At 40.8% G+C, this 18431-nt stretch overlaps 1 protein-coding gene across 3 annotated transcripts; it reads left to right on the top strand.

Annotated features, from left to right (window-relative positions):
• Window positions 1-2943: 2943 nt before the first annotated feature.
• Window positions 2944-15283, top strand: atxn10 (ataxin 10). Of its 3 annotated transcripts, none has more exons than XM_021563343.3 (11): window positions 2944-3142; window positions 3404-3580; window positions 3890-3975; window positions 4178-4274; window positions 5068-5232; window positions 5328-5408; window positions 7094-7244; window positions 7367-7475; window positions 8098-8276; window positions 9716-9779; window positions 13429-15283. In XM_021563343.3, exons 1-11 carry the CDS (start codon window positions 3003-3005, stop codon window positions 13611-13613), a joined length of 1434 nt encoding a protein of 477 aa, XP_021419018.2. In that variant the 5' UTR covers window positions 2944-3002; the 3' UTR covers window positions 13614-15283. The 3 variants fall into 3 exon arrangements, 2 of the variants coding, with proteins under 2 accessions (XP_021419018.2, XP_090056341.1); XR_016486723.1 differs by having other exon boundaries at window positions 2958-3142; window positions 9716-12690; XM_090200215.1 differs by lacking the exon at window positions 5328-5408 and having other exon boundaries at window positions 2958-3142.
• Window positions 15284-18431: the final 3148 nt, after the last annotated feature.

The raw sequence follows: 18431 nt of genomic DNA, 5'->3' as shown, positions 1-18431 counted from the left end.
ATCAGAACGCCGCTGCTGAAGACTCCCGTCCAGGTTTAATGACATTGTGTTGCATTTCGTGGTTGTCAGGGACGACAGCCCCCTTGGATGGGGGCAATGTAGCAGCGGCAATGTAGCAGTGGCAATGTAGCAGGGGCAATGTAGCAGAGGTGTGGCTTGTTGGAGGCGTGGCCTTGGGTTAGCTCTATTGGACACCCATGGAAGAACGTGTCCTGCCAGTTTGTGTTATGTTGTACTGTGCACTAATTTAAGCTTGTACACTGCCAGTTCTGTAGTCTTAATGAGACTGATGCATGTGATATCAAAGAGCCTACTAGAGTACCATTGTTAAGACAGACACTATTTACTTCTGCTATGAATCATACACATTGGTGTGATGGGGTGGCTGCAGCACCCTCTAATAAATGTTAGTAAGTTTACTGAAATTAAATGTCAATTTTGCCAAAGATAACAGTATATTACTCCTGCCTGAACCAACATAAATAAAATCATTGAACATACTACACAAAAGAGCATCATTTAGCCACAGAGGAACAATAGCTTCTAAAAAATTGCTGTGGTTTTATCACAAGTACTAAAAGACGATTCACGGTCAATCTGGCGTCTATATTGGTTGTACAGCATTTACTGCGATGCGGTCTCTGCAGAAGTCAGGGCATTCATACTTTTTGCGCTTTGCAGAGCAGAGCTGTTGTGAATAAGTTTGTCAAGGAAGTGAGTTTGTGTTTATACAAAACGTACCGCCCCCACCTAACGTCAACCAATCAAGTCACTGCAGAGTAATACATAGCCCTCTGCATTTTTCCAAAATTTGGAAGGAGGACAGCGATGCTTGATTTGGCCTCCGGAGGCTCAGCAATTGCATGACACCCTCCTCCGTACACTGTACATCCTCCATACTGTGCCAAGAAAACATTCCCCACACCAGTTCCCCACCACCACCAGCCTGACACCAGGCAGGATGGGTGCATGGAATCATGCTGCTTATGCCAAATCCTGACTCTGACATCAGCATGACGCAACAGGAAATGGGTTGTGTATCCCAAGTGGCGTAACGGTCTAAGGCACTGCATCTCAGTGCTAGAGGCGTCACTACAGACCCTAGTTTGTTTTCAGGCTGTATCACAACCGGCCGTGATTGGGAGTCCCATAGTGCGACGCACAATTGGCCCAGCATCGTCCAGTTTAGGGTTTGGCTGGGGTAGGCCGTCATTGTAGAATTTGTTCTTAACTGACTTGCCTAGTTAAATAAAGGAAAAATTAAAATGATTCACATCACCTTTATTTGTCAGTTTGTGGCGCTTTGTTAGCTTGCATGATTCTTGTCATTCTGCTTCAACCTCTCTCATCAACAAGCTGTTTTCACCCACAGGACTGCCACTGACTGGATGTTTTTTGTTTGTCGCACAATTTTCAGTTAAACCTAGACACTGTTGTGTGTGAAAAGCCCTGGCACCGACGATCATACCACACTCAAAGTTGCTTAGGTCTCTCGTTTTATCCATACTGTTGTTCAATCGAACAATAACTGAATGCATCGAAGCCAATCTGTCTGCTTTATATAGCAAGCCAAGGCCACGTGACTCAATGTCTGTAGGAGCCATCCATTTTCGTGAACCTAATAAAATGGCCGGTGAGTGTATAGGCCTACTCCATAGAAGGGTATTGGACTCTCTGACCCTGGTAATTTGACTGTGAAACTAATGGGTACACTAACAATGGCTGGCAATCCATTATTTTACTGGGAACTGTCATTTTAGGATTTATATTTATTTGGTTGGTTGCAGCTGTCAATTTGTCTTTCACAAATTTCAAAATGCTATCGCGTGAAAAACGTTTGCTTTCCAAACGTCTACTGCTGAAAAGAGAAGATTAATCTGTCTGTTTTATTGGCACGAGCGCATCAAATTAAATCAAATTGATTTTCTATAGCCCTTCTTACATCAGCTGATATATCAAAGTGCTGTACAGAAACCCAGCCTAAAACCCCAAACAGCAAGAAATGCAGGTGTAGAAGCATGGTGGCTAGGAAAAACTCCCTAGAAAGGACAAAACCTAGAAAGAAACCTAGAGAGGAACCAGGCTATGAGGGATGGCCAGTCGTCTTCTGGCTGTGCCGGGTGGAGATCATAACAGAACATGGCCAAGATGTTTAAATGTTCATAAATGACCAGCATGGTCAAATAATAGTATCTATCAACGGTGATGAGCCTAAACTTTGTCTTCAATATTGGGTGAGGCAGTGCCACTGGAAAGTTTATTTAGTAGCCTGCTATAGCCTATATTTTTTTTTCAAATTTTGGACAATCTGTGTCTTGAACTGGGCCATTGTTTATGTTCAAGACCAGGTCGTTTTATTGCTCAGTTTGGCACTGTCAGAGTAGCCACTCATTTTGGTAATTTGTGTGGTATTAAAAAATATAATGCAAATGTATTATCATGTAAATGATATAGAATTGCAATAAATGCGTTTGTAAAAGGCCAATGTTTTTCCAGACTCTGCCCCCCCCAAAAAAATCCCCATGGGCAAATGTGATTATAGATGCATGCAATGTTTTATTGTAAAGGGGAATTTTGTGTCTTTATTTTTGTTAGTTTTTTTTAAAAGCGATGTTGAGATTCTGTATAAAAAGCGCTATATAAAATAAATATATTATAATTGCTATTAGTATAGGACAACCCCGCTCTCACCAAGCTGTGCGAAACATGGTTTCTCAGAACATTATGAGCTAGCTGGGGTCAATTTATGGCATGATCACAATAATCTGTAGCATGTGTTTTGCTTTAATGTGTATATATAGCTACCTATGTCTATTTCTAATGTGAAAAAAACTCAAACCTATCCAATCATTTTAACTGCTAATGTCATCGCAATTAGAAGGTTTACATGGGTATTGATATGAAATGTACTTCTAGCGCCGCCTCTTTCCTGGTTTTATCGTATCAAACAACAAAATATAACACGGAAGTCCCACCCACACTGGAGAGCGATACAAACAAACATGGCGGAACCCGCTTTGGAATCATGGATTAGGATGGATTTTCCAACATTATTGAATGAAATTCTCGCTGAGAAGTTCCGTGAAAAACATTTACTTGTTTTACAATCACTGACAAATGCGTTACGAATTCAGGATTACAGGTGCGCAAATGGAAGAGTTATGTAGCTAAATGTGGCTAACTAACTAGCTATCAAAAGTCCTCAGCTAAACAGTCCGAGGCAAGCTCAGGAGTAGCAACTAGCCATCGTGTTAGCCATGTCCTGATTTTGTCTGTATAAATGAATATTTGCTCGTTTTCTGTATTATCCATTATTCTCAAGTCTTCTGTGTTCAGTTTTCACTTGACAATTTTAAAAGCTACACCCAAGTCAACGTGTTTGTGTGTGTGCGCGCGCTCACAGAGACCGCAGTGAGGATGAAGCCTTCAGGAGCCTAATGAAGATCCTGTCAAAGCTATCAGAGGAGATCCAGGCTGCAGGTGGAGAGGTTGAAGAGCTGATCCTGCAGTTGACTGCAGCATGCTTCAGAGCCCAGAGGAATGGCTGTGTACAGTGTGCACGCAACCAGTCCCTATTGAGGTGGGCTGCAGTCTGTATTGAATCCAGTTTCCTTGACACACACAAAGCATGCACACAAACGTTTTACATTGGGCCTACATTTAGTTAATTTACCAGACACTCTAATCCAATCTCACGCACAGTCAAGGAAGAGTTAATAACATTACCAAGCACATCCACGTCCGTAGTTTTTGTTTTCACAGGAATTTACACATCAAAATCCCGGGGGTTGTTCTATCTAACAGTTTCCCTGTTATGAAGTGTTCCCCCCTCTGTCCGGTTGTGTGTGTGGTTTGGTTAAAACATAAGCAAACCTACCTTGTTATCCAGGTCACTTGGTGCTATTGACCTGTCAATCAGAATCCTAGACATGCTTCAGAAACTGAAGTCTGAGAACACTGACTACGTCTTTGAAGGTGATTGTTTTATTGTCCCTCCTATGGCTGAAGAGAATAAGTGTAATCTGATATTTGCAGTTCTGCTTACTTGTAAAACATTGTAGCATATTGTATAGTAACTGTTCAAATTTGATAGGATTTTAAAAAAAAATCGTAACATCTCTCTTAATGGTCTTATACATGTCTGACTGTTGATCGCTGCACTTTATCATTGATCTAGCACTTCGATGTGGGGTACAGTTCATTGGAAACCTTGCTGTTGATAACCAGTTCTGCAAAGATGACATTTGGACGCTCATCTTTCCAGATCTTCTCTTGTAAGTACTTGGGCCCTACATCAGTTTCACCTCTCAAGGCCTCGACCTTATATGCAAATCATGTATGGGAAATTAATGTGAAAGAATTAAGCTTGAGCCTTACATGGTTTTCACAATTCACGTTAGGACTTCATCTTTATTGACCCTTTAGGCCTACAAACAGCAATCAAAGGGATTTTATGCATGAAAGCATAGTGTCAGTGAATCGTACCAGACTGGATCAAAGTTACTGATGTGTTGACTGTTCTTATTTGTTTTTACAAACAATTGTATTCCTTCATTATCTTCCCCTAACCCAGCCACCCTCCCCTAATTGGAGTACACTAATGGACAACAATACTTAGGCTTCAAGCTTGTACATACTATATACAATTTACAGACACAAAGTATTTTGCAGTAGTTATCTTTTTGTTTGTTTTTAATCCTATCCTTCATCTACCCTCAACCCATCCCATCCCATCTATCTCTGAAGATCATCCAGTTTGATTTCAATGTTGGCTGTGTTTGCAGGGCCGTTCTGGGTGTGGATGATGAGTGGGCGTTGGCCTATTCCTTCATGGTGCTCCACACCTGTCTGTGTTGTCTGTGTTTGCAGGGATCTTATAGGTGTGAGTGATAAGTCAACTCTGTGTTGTCTTTGATCACAGGGCCCTGCTGTGTGTGGATGACGAGTGGGCATTGGCCTATTCCTTCATGGTGCTCCACACCTGTCTGTGTTGTCTGTGTTGTCTGTGTTTGCAGGGATCTTATAGGTGTGAGTGATAAGTCAACTCTGTGTTGTCTTTGATCACAGGGCCCTGCTGTGTGTGGATGATGAAAGGGCAGTGGGCTACTCCTCCATGGTGCTCCACACCTGTCTAGATGAACACAAGGTGGAGCGACTGGCTCATCCAGGGAGCATCCACCTGGCCCTGAAGGTCATGGAGCTGTGTAGGACTCAGTCAGAACTGGACTGGACGTAGGTACCCTCTGAGGGGTGTGGGAGATGGGGTTTGCTGTGTGTGTTAGATGTACACACAGTATATAAACATGTATGGTACCTATTTTTGACAGGGTTTTGATTGCTACCCAGCACTTCCTCAAGTCCTCAGTGCTCGTTAAGAACATGTATGCAGGGATGAGCCATCAGGAGAGGTAACTCCATCTAGTTCATCCAATTAAAGAATCTAACTACTCTCACAAATACTTTGAAACTAGTATATCTACACCCAAAGTGAGCAATTCTTTCTCCTTTTGATGGTCCCAAATGTGTGATTGACATGAGTTTCCTCCTTACATTGATCTTCTAGAAAAGCTAGACTGTACAGTCGTGGCCAAAAGTTTTGAGAATGACACAAATATTAATTTTCACAAAGTCTGCTGCCTCAATTTGTATGATGGCAATTTGCATATACTCCAGAATGTTATGAAGAGTGATCAGATGAATTGCAATTAATTGCAAAGTCCCTCTTTGCCATGCAAATGAACTGAATCCCCCCAAAACATTTCCACTGCATTTCAGCCCTGTTACAAAAGGACCAGCTGACATGTCAGTGATTTTCTCATTAACACGGGTGTGAGTGTTGACGAGGACAAGGCTGGATATCACTCTCTCATGCTGATTGTGTTCGAATAACAGACTGGAAGCTTCAAAAGGAGGGTGGTGCTTGGAATCATTGTTCTTCTTCTGAACCACGGTTACCTGCAAGGAAACACATGCCGTCATCATTGCTTTGCACAAAAAGTGCTTCACAAGCAAGGATATTGCTGCCAGTAAGATTGCACCTAAATCAACCATTTATTGGATCATCAAGAACTTCAAGGAGAGTGGTTCAATTGTTGTGAAGAAGGCTTCAGGGCGCCCAAGAAAGTCCAGGAAGCGCCAGGACCGTCTCCTAAAGTTGATTCGGCTGCGGGATTGGGATACCACCAGTACAGAGCTTTCTCAGGAATGTCAGGAGGCAGGTGTGAATGCATCTGCCCGTACAGTGAGGCAAAGACTTTTGGAGGATGGCCTGGTGTCAAGAAGGGCAGCAAAGAAGCCACTTCTCTCCAGGAAAAACATCAGGGACAGACTAATATTCTGCAAAAGGTATAAAGATTGGATTGCTGAAGACTGGAGTCATTTTCTCTGATGAATCCCCTTTCCGATTGTTTGGGGCATCTGGAAAAAAGCTTGTCCGGAGAAGACAAGATGAGCGCTACCGTCAGTCCTGTGTCATGCTAACAGTAAAGCATCCTGAAACCATTAATGTATGGGGTTGCTTCTCAGCCAAGGAAGTGGGCTCACTCACAATTTTGCCTAAGAACAATGCCTTTTCCAGCATGATGCAGCACCTTGCCATAAGGCAAAAGTGATAACTAAGTTGCTTTGGGAGCAAAACATCAATATTTTGGGTCCATGGCCAGGAAACTCCCCAGACCTTAATCCCATTGAGAACTTGTGGTAAATCCTCAAGAAGCGGGTGGACAAACAAATACCCACAAATTCTGACAAACTCCAAGCATTGATTATGCAAGAATGGGCTGCCATCAGTCAGGATGTGGCCCAGAAGTTAATTGACAGCATGCCAGGGTGGATTGCAGAGGTCTTGAAAAAGAGGGTCAACACTGCAAATATTGACTCTTTGCATCAACTTCATGTAATTGTCAAGAAAAGCCTTTGACACTTATGAAATGCGTGTAATTATACTTCAGTATTCCATAGTAACATCTGACAAAAATATCTGAAGACACCGAAGATGCGGACTTTGTGAAAATTCATGTGTGTCATTCTCTAACATTTTGGGTACGACTGTACATAAATCCAATTAATTACATAAATATTGATGGAGCTGCAGGGTGACGTTGCTGGAGCTGATCTCTGCTCAGTTGGGAGAGGAGGACTCTGAGGATTGTGGGATCCCCCCCACCGTAGCTACCTTCCTGGCATCCTGCTTCCAGGAGCGCTGTGGGGCCGTGCTCACACTCGCCTCCGAGTCAGACAATGAGGTATTAATGATCCGATTGGTTGTATAAATGACCTGTTCCATAGCCTGGGTACCTGACTGTTTCTGTGACATTTTAGATTGCCTTTTTTTTATTGGTTGATTGATTTGTGTTGTATTTTGTAGGAGGCCCTGACTGTGATCAGCCTGTTAGATGTTCTCTGTGAGATGACCTCTGATCACAAACAGTTCATGTTCCTGCAGAACCATCCTGACCTCCTCAAGTCTACCGTTGGTAAATAAATAAGTACACCAAGGTCTATTGAACTGGAAGTTTACAAAACCTTTTACCTATGATGCTTAGTCTTTTGACATTAGAGCCCTGATAAATGGCCAAGTGCTGTTATCTTTTTTTTTTGTAAAAACCACCAGCATGTCACACTGTCTCAAACGTCCATGACAAAGAAGGTGGCCCACAGTTTAGAGTTGACACTATCGCTACAAATCCAGTGACATAATATGGTTGTACTGTGATGGAACAGAACTATGACACTTAAAGTACCAGCAGGTTCATGCCTTTCTGTTGAGAGAGACGCTGTTACATTGAAACAGCAGTCACATCTTAATAATTGAATCTATCATCAGCAGGACTGAGACAGGGGAATACCTCTCACCTCTTCTGTAGAACAGATTTCTCTGTCCAATTGATAATTTTGCCTTTATGTTCTCTGTTGCTTTTTTCTGTTCACTGATTGTTGTTTTGTCTTTTCCTGGGCCCTGGACGCTTTGTCTGACTTCTGATGTAAAAAAAGGGCTTTATAAGTAAATGTGACTGATTTTAATTGATATTCTGGTACTGTATCCCTTTGTGTGTAAAATGTGTGTTCTCCTGTTCATCTCTCTTTCTCCTCTTACAGATCTCCTGCAGCAGGTCCATGCTCTGGGGAAGACCAGTAAGAATGTATTCACTGCAGCTCAGAACTTCTCCTTGGCTCAGGGAGGAGACTGCTCCTCCTCTCCCTCTGTCAGCTTCAAGGCACATCTCATCCGTCTCATAGGAAACCTCTGTCACGGAAACACTGCCAACCAGAACAAGGTATGGATGGATGTTTGAAAGAATGAAAAAACAAACAATTGAATTTACTGTGTTGATCCCCAATGAGGGAAATATGTTTTTGCCACCAGCAGCAGACATCAGACAGACAATGCCGACACACAGGCATACAGCTGGCACAGATATAGTGCAGATCGTCGACAAAACATGGGTGCGGGGGTCGAAGATTAAATGACTGACTTTCTTGTGATGCAACACCATTGATAAACTACATTTCATCCTAGGCTTTGAAGTTTACTCACCCTCCACAGGTTTTGTCTGTGAGCGTGTCCTTTCAGAGTAGGATTTGCAAACTCCTTTTGAACCCTTAAATAAGCCCTTAGGGTCCTTTCTCGGTGTCTAAAAGAGGGGTTTAATCCTTGCAAAGGACAGATCAAGGGTCAAAAAGCATGTGTAAAAGGTCAGGCAAGGAGACATGTAAAATGGAGAAAATGTCAAATGACACTTCCTATTCTAATCAATTCTGGTCGAAAGTAGTTCACTAACGGGAATACGATGTCATTTGAGATACATTTTAAATAGCACATACCGTGATCTCCTCATGCTGTCTCTGTGCTTCCTGGGTCACACCGGATAGAGAATATGTGCTTTTTGAGTCCATCATGGCACTGAGCCATATTGGCTTCCTCATGGTGGTATTATTATTAAATTAATGGAGGAAAGAGAAACATTTCCTTACTCATTATCTGTTCCATCCCAGCTATCGGCAGCTATCACTGACTGATATAAACACATTTAATAGAAAATAAGAGGAATGTGGGGGGGGGGAAACTGGCATGTGTCCACTTGCATTGGCTTAAAAACCTTGCTCCCACTTTACAAGGCCCTTGAGAATCATAGTAAACCTTCGCCGGCTCCCAGCTGGTTAATAATCATTTAATATGATACTGTTTGAGTCTTTTTTTACATATAGGCTTAAGTTTAAATTTTTAGTTAACGAAAAGTGCACACTTACAGTAACTCAGCATTTTCTCTCTTGCTATGGCCATTCATGACTCTACCAATGAATTTGTAGAGTAACCGCGTGTATGTAAATTAACCGATATAATTAGATGGGTGACAGAGACCAGTGCAACACGTTGTGACAGCTTTAGACCAGCCCACAGCCACACATGGCTATTTTCCATGGTAGTAGGGATTTCCTAAGGATAGGGACCTCAATGTTGGCTGATCGGGACGTAGATGTTGGTTAGTTATTGAGATTGTCCTATATAAACCAAGGAGAAACAACACTTTAAACAGCTTCTTCTTGCATAAGGAAAATCGCCATCTCAGCATTGTTTTAAATTGGCCCTATCCATAGACTCAAGCCAAGCAGAATAATTAGTGAGACTAGTGTTTTTTACTGTGTTTGGATGAGAAAGTAGTTTTTTGCATTGTAAATATGTTTGTTTTGATTATATTGTTTTGTGTTCTTCCAGGTTCGGAAACTGGATGGTCTTCCTCTCATTATGGACAACTGCAGTATTGACAGCAACAATCCCTGTATCCTTTTGATTCGTCTAGAATCTAATGTCCCTTTGGTGAATAAATTCTACTAGTCGTGTAACTATCATGTTATAAGCCACTGTGGATGGATGTGAACCTAATGATCTTGGTATCATCCTTTTTGTCTTCCTGAAAGTAGTTGTGGTGGCTGACGCGTACGTTTATCTACCATGTTTATAGTCATAAGTCAATGTTGGTGATTGATAGATATATTACTGTATACACTCCCTGCGTATTTATTTGGACACAGTGACGCTAAAATGTGAACATTTGTCTTTATTCTCCATCATTTAGGATTTGACATAAAACATGTAATTAGGCGACAGTACAGAATCTTCTCTTCTCTTTTATTTGAGGGTATTGCACTTAATGCATCTAGTCAAGTTTAGTATTTGGTCCCATATTCCTAGCATGCAATGACTAATGGCTCTACAAATGTGTTGGATGCACAGGGGTTGAAGTTCTCCATTGCTGTGATGGGATTTCTGTCATATTGATTCTGAAGAGGTTGTTTTTGAGATCAGTGTAGATCCTGCTGGCAAAGGAATTCAAATCCTGTACTTTATCACTCAGGATGTAACTTTCTAGTGCTACTATTTTTGCCATGTCATTTTGTAAAACAAAATCAGACAACCCCATAGTAGAATAGTTTTCCTATTTACCTAATCGGCTTATGTGTTCTATGCCAGATAAATATTCATCTCGAGGTGCATTCAAGTTGTGAGAGCCATAGGGTGGGAAACATGTATTCTGACAAGCAGTCAATTTCACAACAATTCTTTAATGCAATGGCCTTTGTTAAGAAAGAGGGGGATCCCGGCTTTTCATTGCTACCACTTTTATTTCTCTACTCCTAAAATTGCGTGGCATCATTGAAAAATGATTACACCTGGAGTTTTGGGCACAACAGAGCTCTTAAAGGGGCAATGGCTACTTAAAAGTGCAGTGACATACTTTGTAATAGAAACCACATATTTTTTATTTTTTTGTGTGACTAAAAATGAATAATTATTAATAATAATTTAATCATCAGGATGGTGTGTCCAGTGGGGGAAATGCAGATGGACAAACCATGCTTCTATGTTTTTATAGCCATGATGCTGCATCAGTTGCGCTACAGGTGATAATGCTTATTGCTAATAGTACATCTGATGATATACAATGCCTTCAGAAAGTATTCAGACCCCTTGACTTTTTTTCACATTTTGTTAGGTTTTATAGCCTTATTCTAAAATTAATTAAATATATTTTTTTATACATTTAAGTATTCAGACCCTTTACTCAGTACTTTGTTGAAGCACCTTTGGCAGCGATTACAGCCTCAAGTCTTCTTGTGTATGATACTACAAGCTTGGCACACCTGTATTTGGGGAGTTTCTCCCATTCTTATCTGCAGATCCTCTCAAGCTCTGTCAGGTTGGATGGGGAGTATTGCTGCACAGCTATTTTTAGGTCTCTGTTCTATCAGGTTTAAGTCCGGGATTTGGCTGGGCCACGCTTCGGGACATTCAGAGACATCTTGCGTTGTCTTGGCTGTGTGCTTAGGGTTGTTGTCCTGTTGGAAAGCGAACCTTCGCCCTAGTCTGAGGTTCTGAGAGGTCTGGTGAAGGTTTTTATCAAGTATCTCTCTGTACTTTGCTCCGTTCATCTTTCCCTCGATCCTGACTAATCTCCTTGTCCCTGCTGCTGAAAAACATCCCCACAGCATGATGCTGCCACCACCATACTTCAGTGTAGGGATGGTGCCAGGGATGGGATGGTGTATTCTGACATGCACTGTCAACTTTGGGACCTTTATATAGACAGTTTAAACATACTTTTTTACCAATCTGTTATTAGGCTCATTTCTGGAGATTAAAATTATATTTTAGATGGTGTCAGCATTGAATTTTCTTTTCATTTTGGAGTAGAAGAAAATCCCAGAACTGAGCTTCAGTCCACCTGAATGTCATTCTACATTAATGTGGATGCTGCCTTGATCATGGATAGTTCAGAATAAATTGTGAATAATGATGAGTAAGAGAAAGTTACAAAGGAACAAAGATTCATACCCCCCCCAAAAATGCTAACTTCCCCTGTTATTAGTAATTGTGGGAGGTTAGCGTGTTTTGGGGGCGTGACCTTTGTACATCTGTAAGTTTCTCACACATTTTTCACGATTAATTAATGATAATCTGTAATCATGGTAGCATTCACATTCATGTAGAAGTGTTCAGAAACATACTATATTCTTATTCACAATAGAAGTGGCTCCAAAATGACAGAATACATTATTTATCATTCATTTATTTTGGGCACAACATAATCCAAAACACAACCAAAACAAACTGCAAATGCATCCAACAAGTTTGAAGAGTCACAAGCTTGATGTAGTCATTGTGTGCTTGGGAATATGGGACCAATTACTACATTTGATGTACTATGTGAATTTGTCCAAATACTTACGACAAGGTCAAACGGGGGGACAAGATGCATAAAGTGCATTCATTTCTAAACGTATGAAAATACCCTCAAATAAAAGGTTACAATCTGTACTTTTTCGCCTCATAAAACATTTTTATCTCAAATCCAAAATGCTGCAGTACAGGGCCAAATTAAACGTTTTAGCTTCACTGTCCAAATAAATGTAGGGGAGTGTATGTCTACATACAAGTCACTGGTGAATTATTATACAGTATGCGTCGTGTATCCATCATGTTTATACTGTTGGTGGATGTTGGTACTGACAGAGCAGCGGCTTAGTTTGTGTCCGCCTCCGAACACCCCCCGGGGACTAGCTGCCGGTCAGGGCACGGTGCCAGCTTGTCTTTTTCACCAGCTATTCATCTGAGCCCCACTCTCCCCCTGACCCCCTCAGGAAGGAAGTTGTCATCGACGGTTACTGTTGAGCTCCCTCTGCTCTTCTCAGGTGGGCCATAGCCAGGCCCACTGGGCAAAAACTGTTTGAAGCAATGTTGTTTCCAAGTCAATTCAACAAAAAAATGATACGTGGTAACGTTGAATCAATGTGAAAAACTGATTCGATTTGAAAAGTTAACATAAATCCAAATGACATTAAATGTTTTGTTGATTTCAAGTAAAATTCACTTAAGTTGACATCTGAATCTAATGTAAACCGAAGCTAGATGTTGAAATGACGTCTGTGCCCAGTGGGTAGCTGTGCGGGCTTTGCCGGTTTGAGATTATTCTATTGGTCCATTCAGCCAGGCAAGCTCAATCAAGCACAGATAAAGCATTTGAAATGATTTAGAATGCTATTTGAGCCCAGGTCTCAGCCACAGCTACATAGCCTGGTCACAGATGCTGACTGGGCATATGTGGAGAGGAAGGATGGGAGGCTGGGTCGCTTCCTTGTCATTCAAAATGGACACAGTACTCACTCACTGTACTGATAGTTTCCTGTACAGTGGGATGGTGGTAACTAATTGAGAGTAGGGGTTAGTGTTACTTTACTTTGATTTGTGGTGGAAAGGGAGTATCCGTGAATGTGTAGGAGACCAACCAATGTGGGTAGTTTTGTGTAGAAAAACGCTTTTGAAGGTCGTGTTTGCTTAGCTCTTGTTCCTCTCCCATAGTAAAAACTTTAACTCTCTTTGTGCCACGAATGTATTTGTAATGCTATCCTTAACTGTTGTTTCTCCACCAGTCATCAGTCAATGGGCCATCTTTGCCACTCGGAATATTCTAGAACACAACCTGGAGAATCAGGAGCTGGTGGCAGCTCTAGAACGTCGCGGGGTGGCCGATGACTCCGCCTTGAGGGCCATGGGCTTTAGAGTAGAGGAGAGAGATGGTAACGTGCTGCTCAAACCTTGTTCAAAGGACCCTTAAAGGTGCCCTAAACTCTAAGGACTATATTGTGCTGCACCATATAGTGCTGCATTACTTTTTAGTGCACTATTGTTTTGCTCTGGTAGTGCACTACTTTTTAGCTCTAGCTCTTTTTTTTTTCTTCTTTTGGTTAAACTGTGGGATGGCCTGGACCCAATGTTCTGCTGAGATTTGTTATGGTACAGAAAACACACAGGATGGGCCCTTATTTAAAAGTAGGTTTAATTTGGAGTGTAGAGTGGTGTTTTTTTTTTTTTTTTTAATTGTGTTTCTTATGTAAAGGGAAATTAAGGGTTTCTATGGGTCAAGTGAACTCCTGCTGGTATCGGTGATCTAGTGTTGGGGTTTAATCATCCAACAAAGGGCTACTCTGTTTCCTGCCCTTTCACCCCTCTGAGGGAGACTCTTAACATCGGCAGGGGGTGGGCTCTAATCCCAAAACCAATCAATTTTGCGGAAATCAACAAAAAGCGAGAGAATGACCGAAACATTAAGGAACTGGACTGGAATGTCGATCTGACTTCAAGCTAGCTTCTGGAATTCTCACATTTTATGGAAACCTCAGGCATTTTGACTGGAGAATGTTTTTTTTCGATTTCCACACAAATGATTTCAAACCAATTTAATGGTGCTAACCAAACTATACAGGGTGCCCCCTCCATTTCTAAGGATGTTGCTCATGGAATGCATTTTGATTGTCTCGCTACAAGCGTTGCACTATATCTGCATTTTACCACCCTGTTTTGGCTTTTGGTGAGAATAACAATGACACATGGGACCATTCCTGTCCTTCAGGTACCGCATGTTTCTTTACAACAACAAACCTTAGTTACATTTTAGATACGTATTTGTTACATGTTCCAAGCAACAACACCAGTCGTCAACTTCCTTACACATTTCAATAACCTAATCTATGTTATGTGGCAGCTTTGTTTACTGTGTGTGTACTAGTGTGGATGTTTAGCAGCCAGCTAGACAGAGGACAGACGGCCTGAGTGTGATTGGAACAATGTGTAGACAGTGAGCCGTTGTGTAAGTGGTAGTATATGTGTTTGTAGACAGAGAACAGGTAGTGTGAGTGGCAGTGCGTGTGAATCAGACCAGAAGTATTGGCTTGCAGAACGACCCCCCCCCCCCCCCCCCACTGAATAAGCTGACCGGTCCTGACACCTCAACAATGCATTGCTTTAGTCACCCGGCCCACTCGCCGCTCCGCCCTATTTACTCGGTCTCTTATTTTTTAATGACAAAATGTATTGAAACAATCGGGTTGACTTTTCCCAATCCGCTGGGTATAGTGAGGGGAGCTTATGAGGTTCCGGTCCCCAGCATTTCAGACGCCTAACAAAACACGGCCTTTACTTCTGCTCCAGCGGCTGCCTGCAATGCTTTTCAAACACAGGAAAACACAGAGCGAGCGTCAGGCTGGCTGAATGAGGTGGCAGTCACAGCCGTCTATTCAACAACTTCTGGGTCAGGAGTAAACAGCTGTCCAACCGCAGTCAGGACTGAGCGGTGTCATCAAGATCAGCCGTTTCACAACTCAAACCTTAACTCTGTACTCCTGTGCCTTCTGTACTGGTATTCTTCACAAATTATATCCGTACTACTCAAGCTCTATATAATGGATGATTGTAACTTTAACTGCTGAATAAAACTTGTGTGACAAATGTTCCAGATTTTTTTTTTTTTCTGAGAGAATGGGTCAGTCTTTTGTACATTGAAGTATGCTTTTGTGTCTAAAGACAGCGGTATAGTAGTTTGGACAGGAAACCCAATAAATCACTAAAGGATGCTCAGATTTTATTAGAAAAATTACAAGTATCCATTTGTCTGTGGTGCACTCAATCCTGCATGGCCTAAACGCTAAGTAATCATTTCTCATGATAGCAGACATCCAATCCAACACTGGATCAGTAACATCCATTTATTTTCTTAATACTTTACATTTTGCCGGCGCATTTCTTGATAATCCAAGTAAACCAGGAGCTATAGAAAATGATGCTCTTCATATTGAGAATAAAATCATCTGGGCTAATTGTCGAACACATGGTCTATGTACACTACAGCAACTTTAATAAATCAGAGACAGAAAAATCATTCAGAATAATTTGTAGCTCTCAAATCTTTAAAAACAATGACAATCAATGAAAACAAAGTGCCATATGTAATGCATATAAAAATATACTCTTTTTTTTTTTTTTTTTTAGCTATATAAAGCCTAAATAAAACAAAATCGCTGAATACATAGAAGGTTGATGCCTGAAATAGCTCAATGACCCCCTGGCCCATGCCCTCTTTCCATAGATCTGTATTATATGGTTCGGCAAGATACTTATTCTCAGGACAGGTTGCCTTTAACTCTGCTGGTATAGACCTGAATGCAAGGGGTGAGCGAAAGTGAAATTCCATGTATTGACCATGGAGCTCCATAACGCTTACACCGCATCATCTCAGAATGGGAATAATTACCCCCCCCATGTTGGAATTGAGACCGAAATAGGGACATGTTTTCTTTTTCCTTTGTGTGGACTTGAACGGGTTGCTTTGTTGGGCTCTTTTGGTAAAATGATTCAGTGCAGCACTCACCAATTCACCTAGTAACATGTTAAAATCATGTTCAATGAATTGAGGAGGGATGGTGAGCAAAATAATAAGATAACTACTTAGACATGCTACTGACAATAGAAAGGCACAGATTTAAGAAAATGAAAATTGCAGAAAAATGTTTTGTACTCTACTGTTGTGGCTTTATGCTTAATGCCACACTAACTCTGGTACACTTCAGTAGCAATCAAAGAGAAAAAAAAATATATTAAACATTGCTATCCATACTATAAGACCTTTTTAGTTTGAAGATATCTTAACATAAATAAAGCATTTATTTTCAGTGTTCAAACATACAGTGCCTTCAGAAAATATTCACACCCCTTGACTTTTTCCACATTTTGTTGTGTTACACCCTGAATTGAAAATGGTTTACCCCATAATAATGTCAAACTGGAATTCTGTTTTCAGAAAGGTTTTACAACCCCTTGCAAAGAAGGGCACCTATTAGTAGATGGGTAAAAAAAGAAAGAAAAAAAAGCAGACATTGAATATCCCTTTGAGCATGGTGAAGTTATTAATTACACTTTGGATGGTGTATCAATACACCCAGTCACTATGAAGATACAGGCGTTGTTCTTAACTCCGTTCCCAGAGAGGAAGGAAACCGCTCCGGGATGAGGCCAATGGCGACTTTAAAACAGTTACAGAGTTTAATGGCTGTGATAGAACACTGAGGATGGATCAACATTGTAGTTACTCCACAATACTAACCTAATTGACAGAGTGAAAAGAAGGAAGCCTGTACAGAATACAAATATTCCAAAACATGCATCCTGTTTGCAAGAAGGCACTAAAGTGATACTGCTAAAAATGTGGCAATGTAATTAACTTTATGTCCTGAATACAAAGTGTTATGTTTGGGGAAAATACAACACACTACGAGTACCACTCTCCATATTTTCAAGCATAGTGGTGTATGCATCATGTTATGTGTATGCTTGTAATCGTTAAGGACTGGGGAGTTTTTCAGGATCAAAATAAATGGAATGGAGCTAAGCACTGGTAAAATCCTAGAGGAAAACATGGTTCAGTCTGTTTTCCACCAGACACTGGTAGATGAATTCACCTTTCAACATTTACATTTACATCTTATCCAGAGCAACTTACATTTTCATCAAATGTTTTGTTGTTGTTGACAATAACCTAAAACACATGGCCAAATCTATACTGGAATTGCTTACCAAGAAGACAGTGAATGAATTGCAGAGTTACAATTTTGACTTACATCTGCTTGAAAATGTATGGCAAGACCTGAAAATGGTTGTCTAGCAATGATCAACAACCAATTTGACAGAGCTATAAGAATTTAAAAAAAATTATTGACAATTGTTGCACAATCCAAGTGTGGAAAGCTCTTAGAGACTTACCCAGAAAGACACAGCTGTAATCACTGCCAAAAGGTGATTCTTACATATATTGACTCAAGAGGGTTGAATACTTATCTAATCAAGATGTGTTTTATTTTTCATTCGTTTTTATTTTTATTTTATTTTTTACAAATGTTAGAATTTTTCTCCCACTTTGACATTATAGAGTATTTTGTGTATATTGTTGACAGGAAATTACAAATCCATTTTATTAACACTTTGTAACACTACACTAAAAAAAAACAAGGGGTGTGAATAGTTTCTGAAGGCATTGTAAATACAGTGTGACTGGATAGTCAAGGTACACCACCATTCTACACCAGTCTTTTTAAACCACGCTCCTTTCTCTCTGCATCCGTCTCGCATCGCAGTCAAAAGGCACTTTGCTGATGTACCGTTTCCAGTTTGAGGTTGTAATTATGTCAGTTAATCCGTGTTTTTTTTTTCCTTCCCTGTTTCAGATGTCGAGGTTATTTTGCTTTTATGAGCAGTGTTACCGAGGAGGTGAAAACTGCACTTGATAAAGTTTGGGTCCGCAATGTTTCCAATAACAGATTTGCTTGGTTGGAGACAGAAAAATGAACAACCACAATCCTTGCACTTCATCAATATCTTGCAACACATAGTATATCTGCATCACAGTTTTCCAGTCAGCACATAAGAAGAAAACATTATTTGCCTACTTTTCAAAGTAATTTCTCTCAAAGTCATTTTAGTACATTTAATCTTTCCTTTGTTTTTTAAAATCAAATAGGATGTCCAATGTGCAAAATGAAGCCGTGAACAATCAAACAATTTTCCAAGTCCACTCTGTAGAGTCCCTCCTGAAGTCCTTCCCCAC

This window comes from Oncorhynchus mykiss, chromosome 15 (genome assembly GCF_057628025.1).
Source record: "Oncorhynchus mykiss isolate SJ-2025 chromosome 15, ASM5762802v1, whole genome shotgun sequence".
Taxonomy (NCBI): domain Eukaryota; kingdom Metazoa; phylum Chordata; class Actinopteri; order Salmoniformes; family Salmonidae; genus Oncorhynchus; species Oncorhynchus mykiss.
Note: the sequence above shows the minus strand (reverse complement) of the source record. Positions and strands in the feature narration are given on the sequence as shown.

Excerpts from the sequence above, each read along its gene's own strand:
- atxn10 (XM_021563343.3), top strand. The coding sequence starts at position 3,003 with ATGGCGGAACCCGCTTTGGAATCATGGATTAGGATGGATTTTCCAACA. Across the intron at positions 4,275-5,067 it reads ATCTTTCCAGATCTTCTCTT|GGCCCTGCTGTGTGTGGATG; the intron begins GTAAGTACTTGG and ends CTTTGATCACAG. Across the intron at positions 9,780-13,428 it reads TATTGACAGCAACAATCCCT|TCATCAGTCAATGGGCCATC; the intron begins GTATCCTTTTGA and ends TTTCTCCACCAG.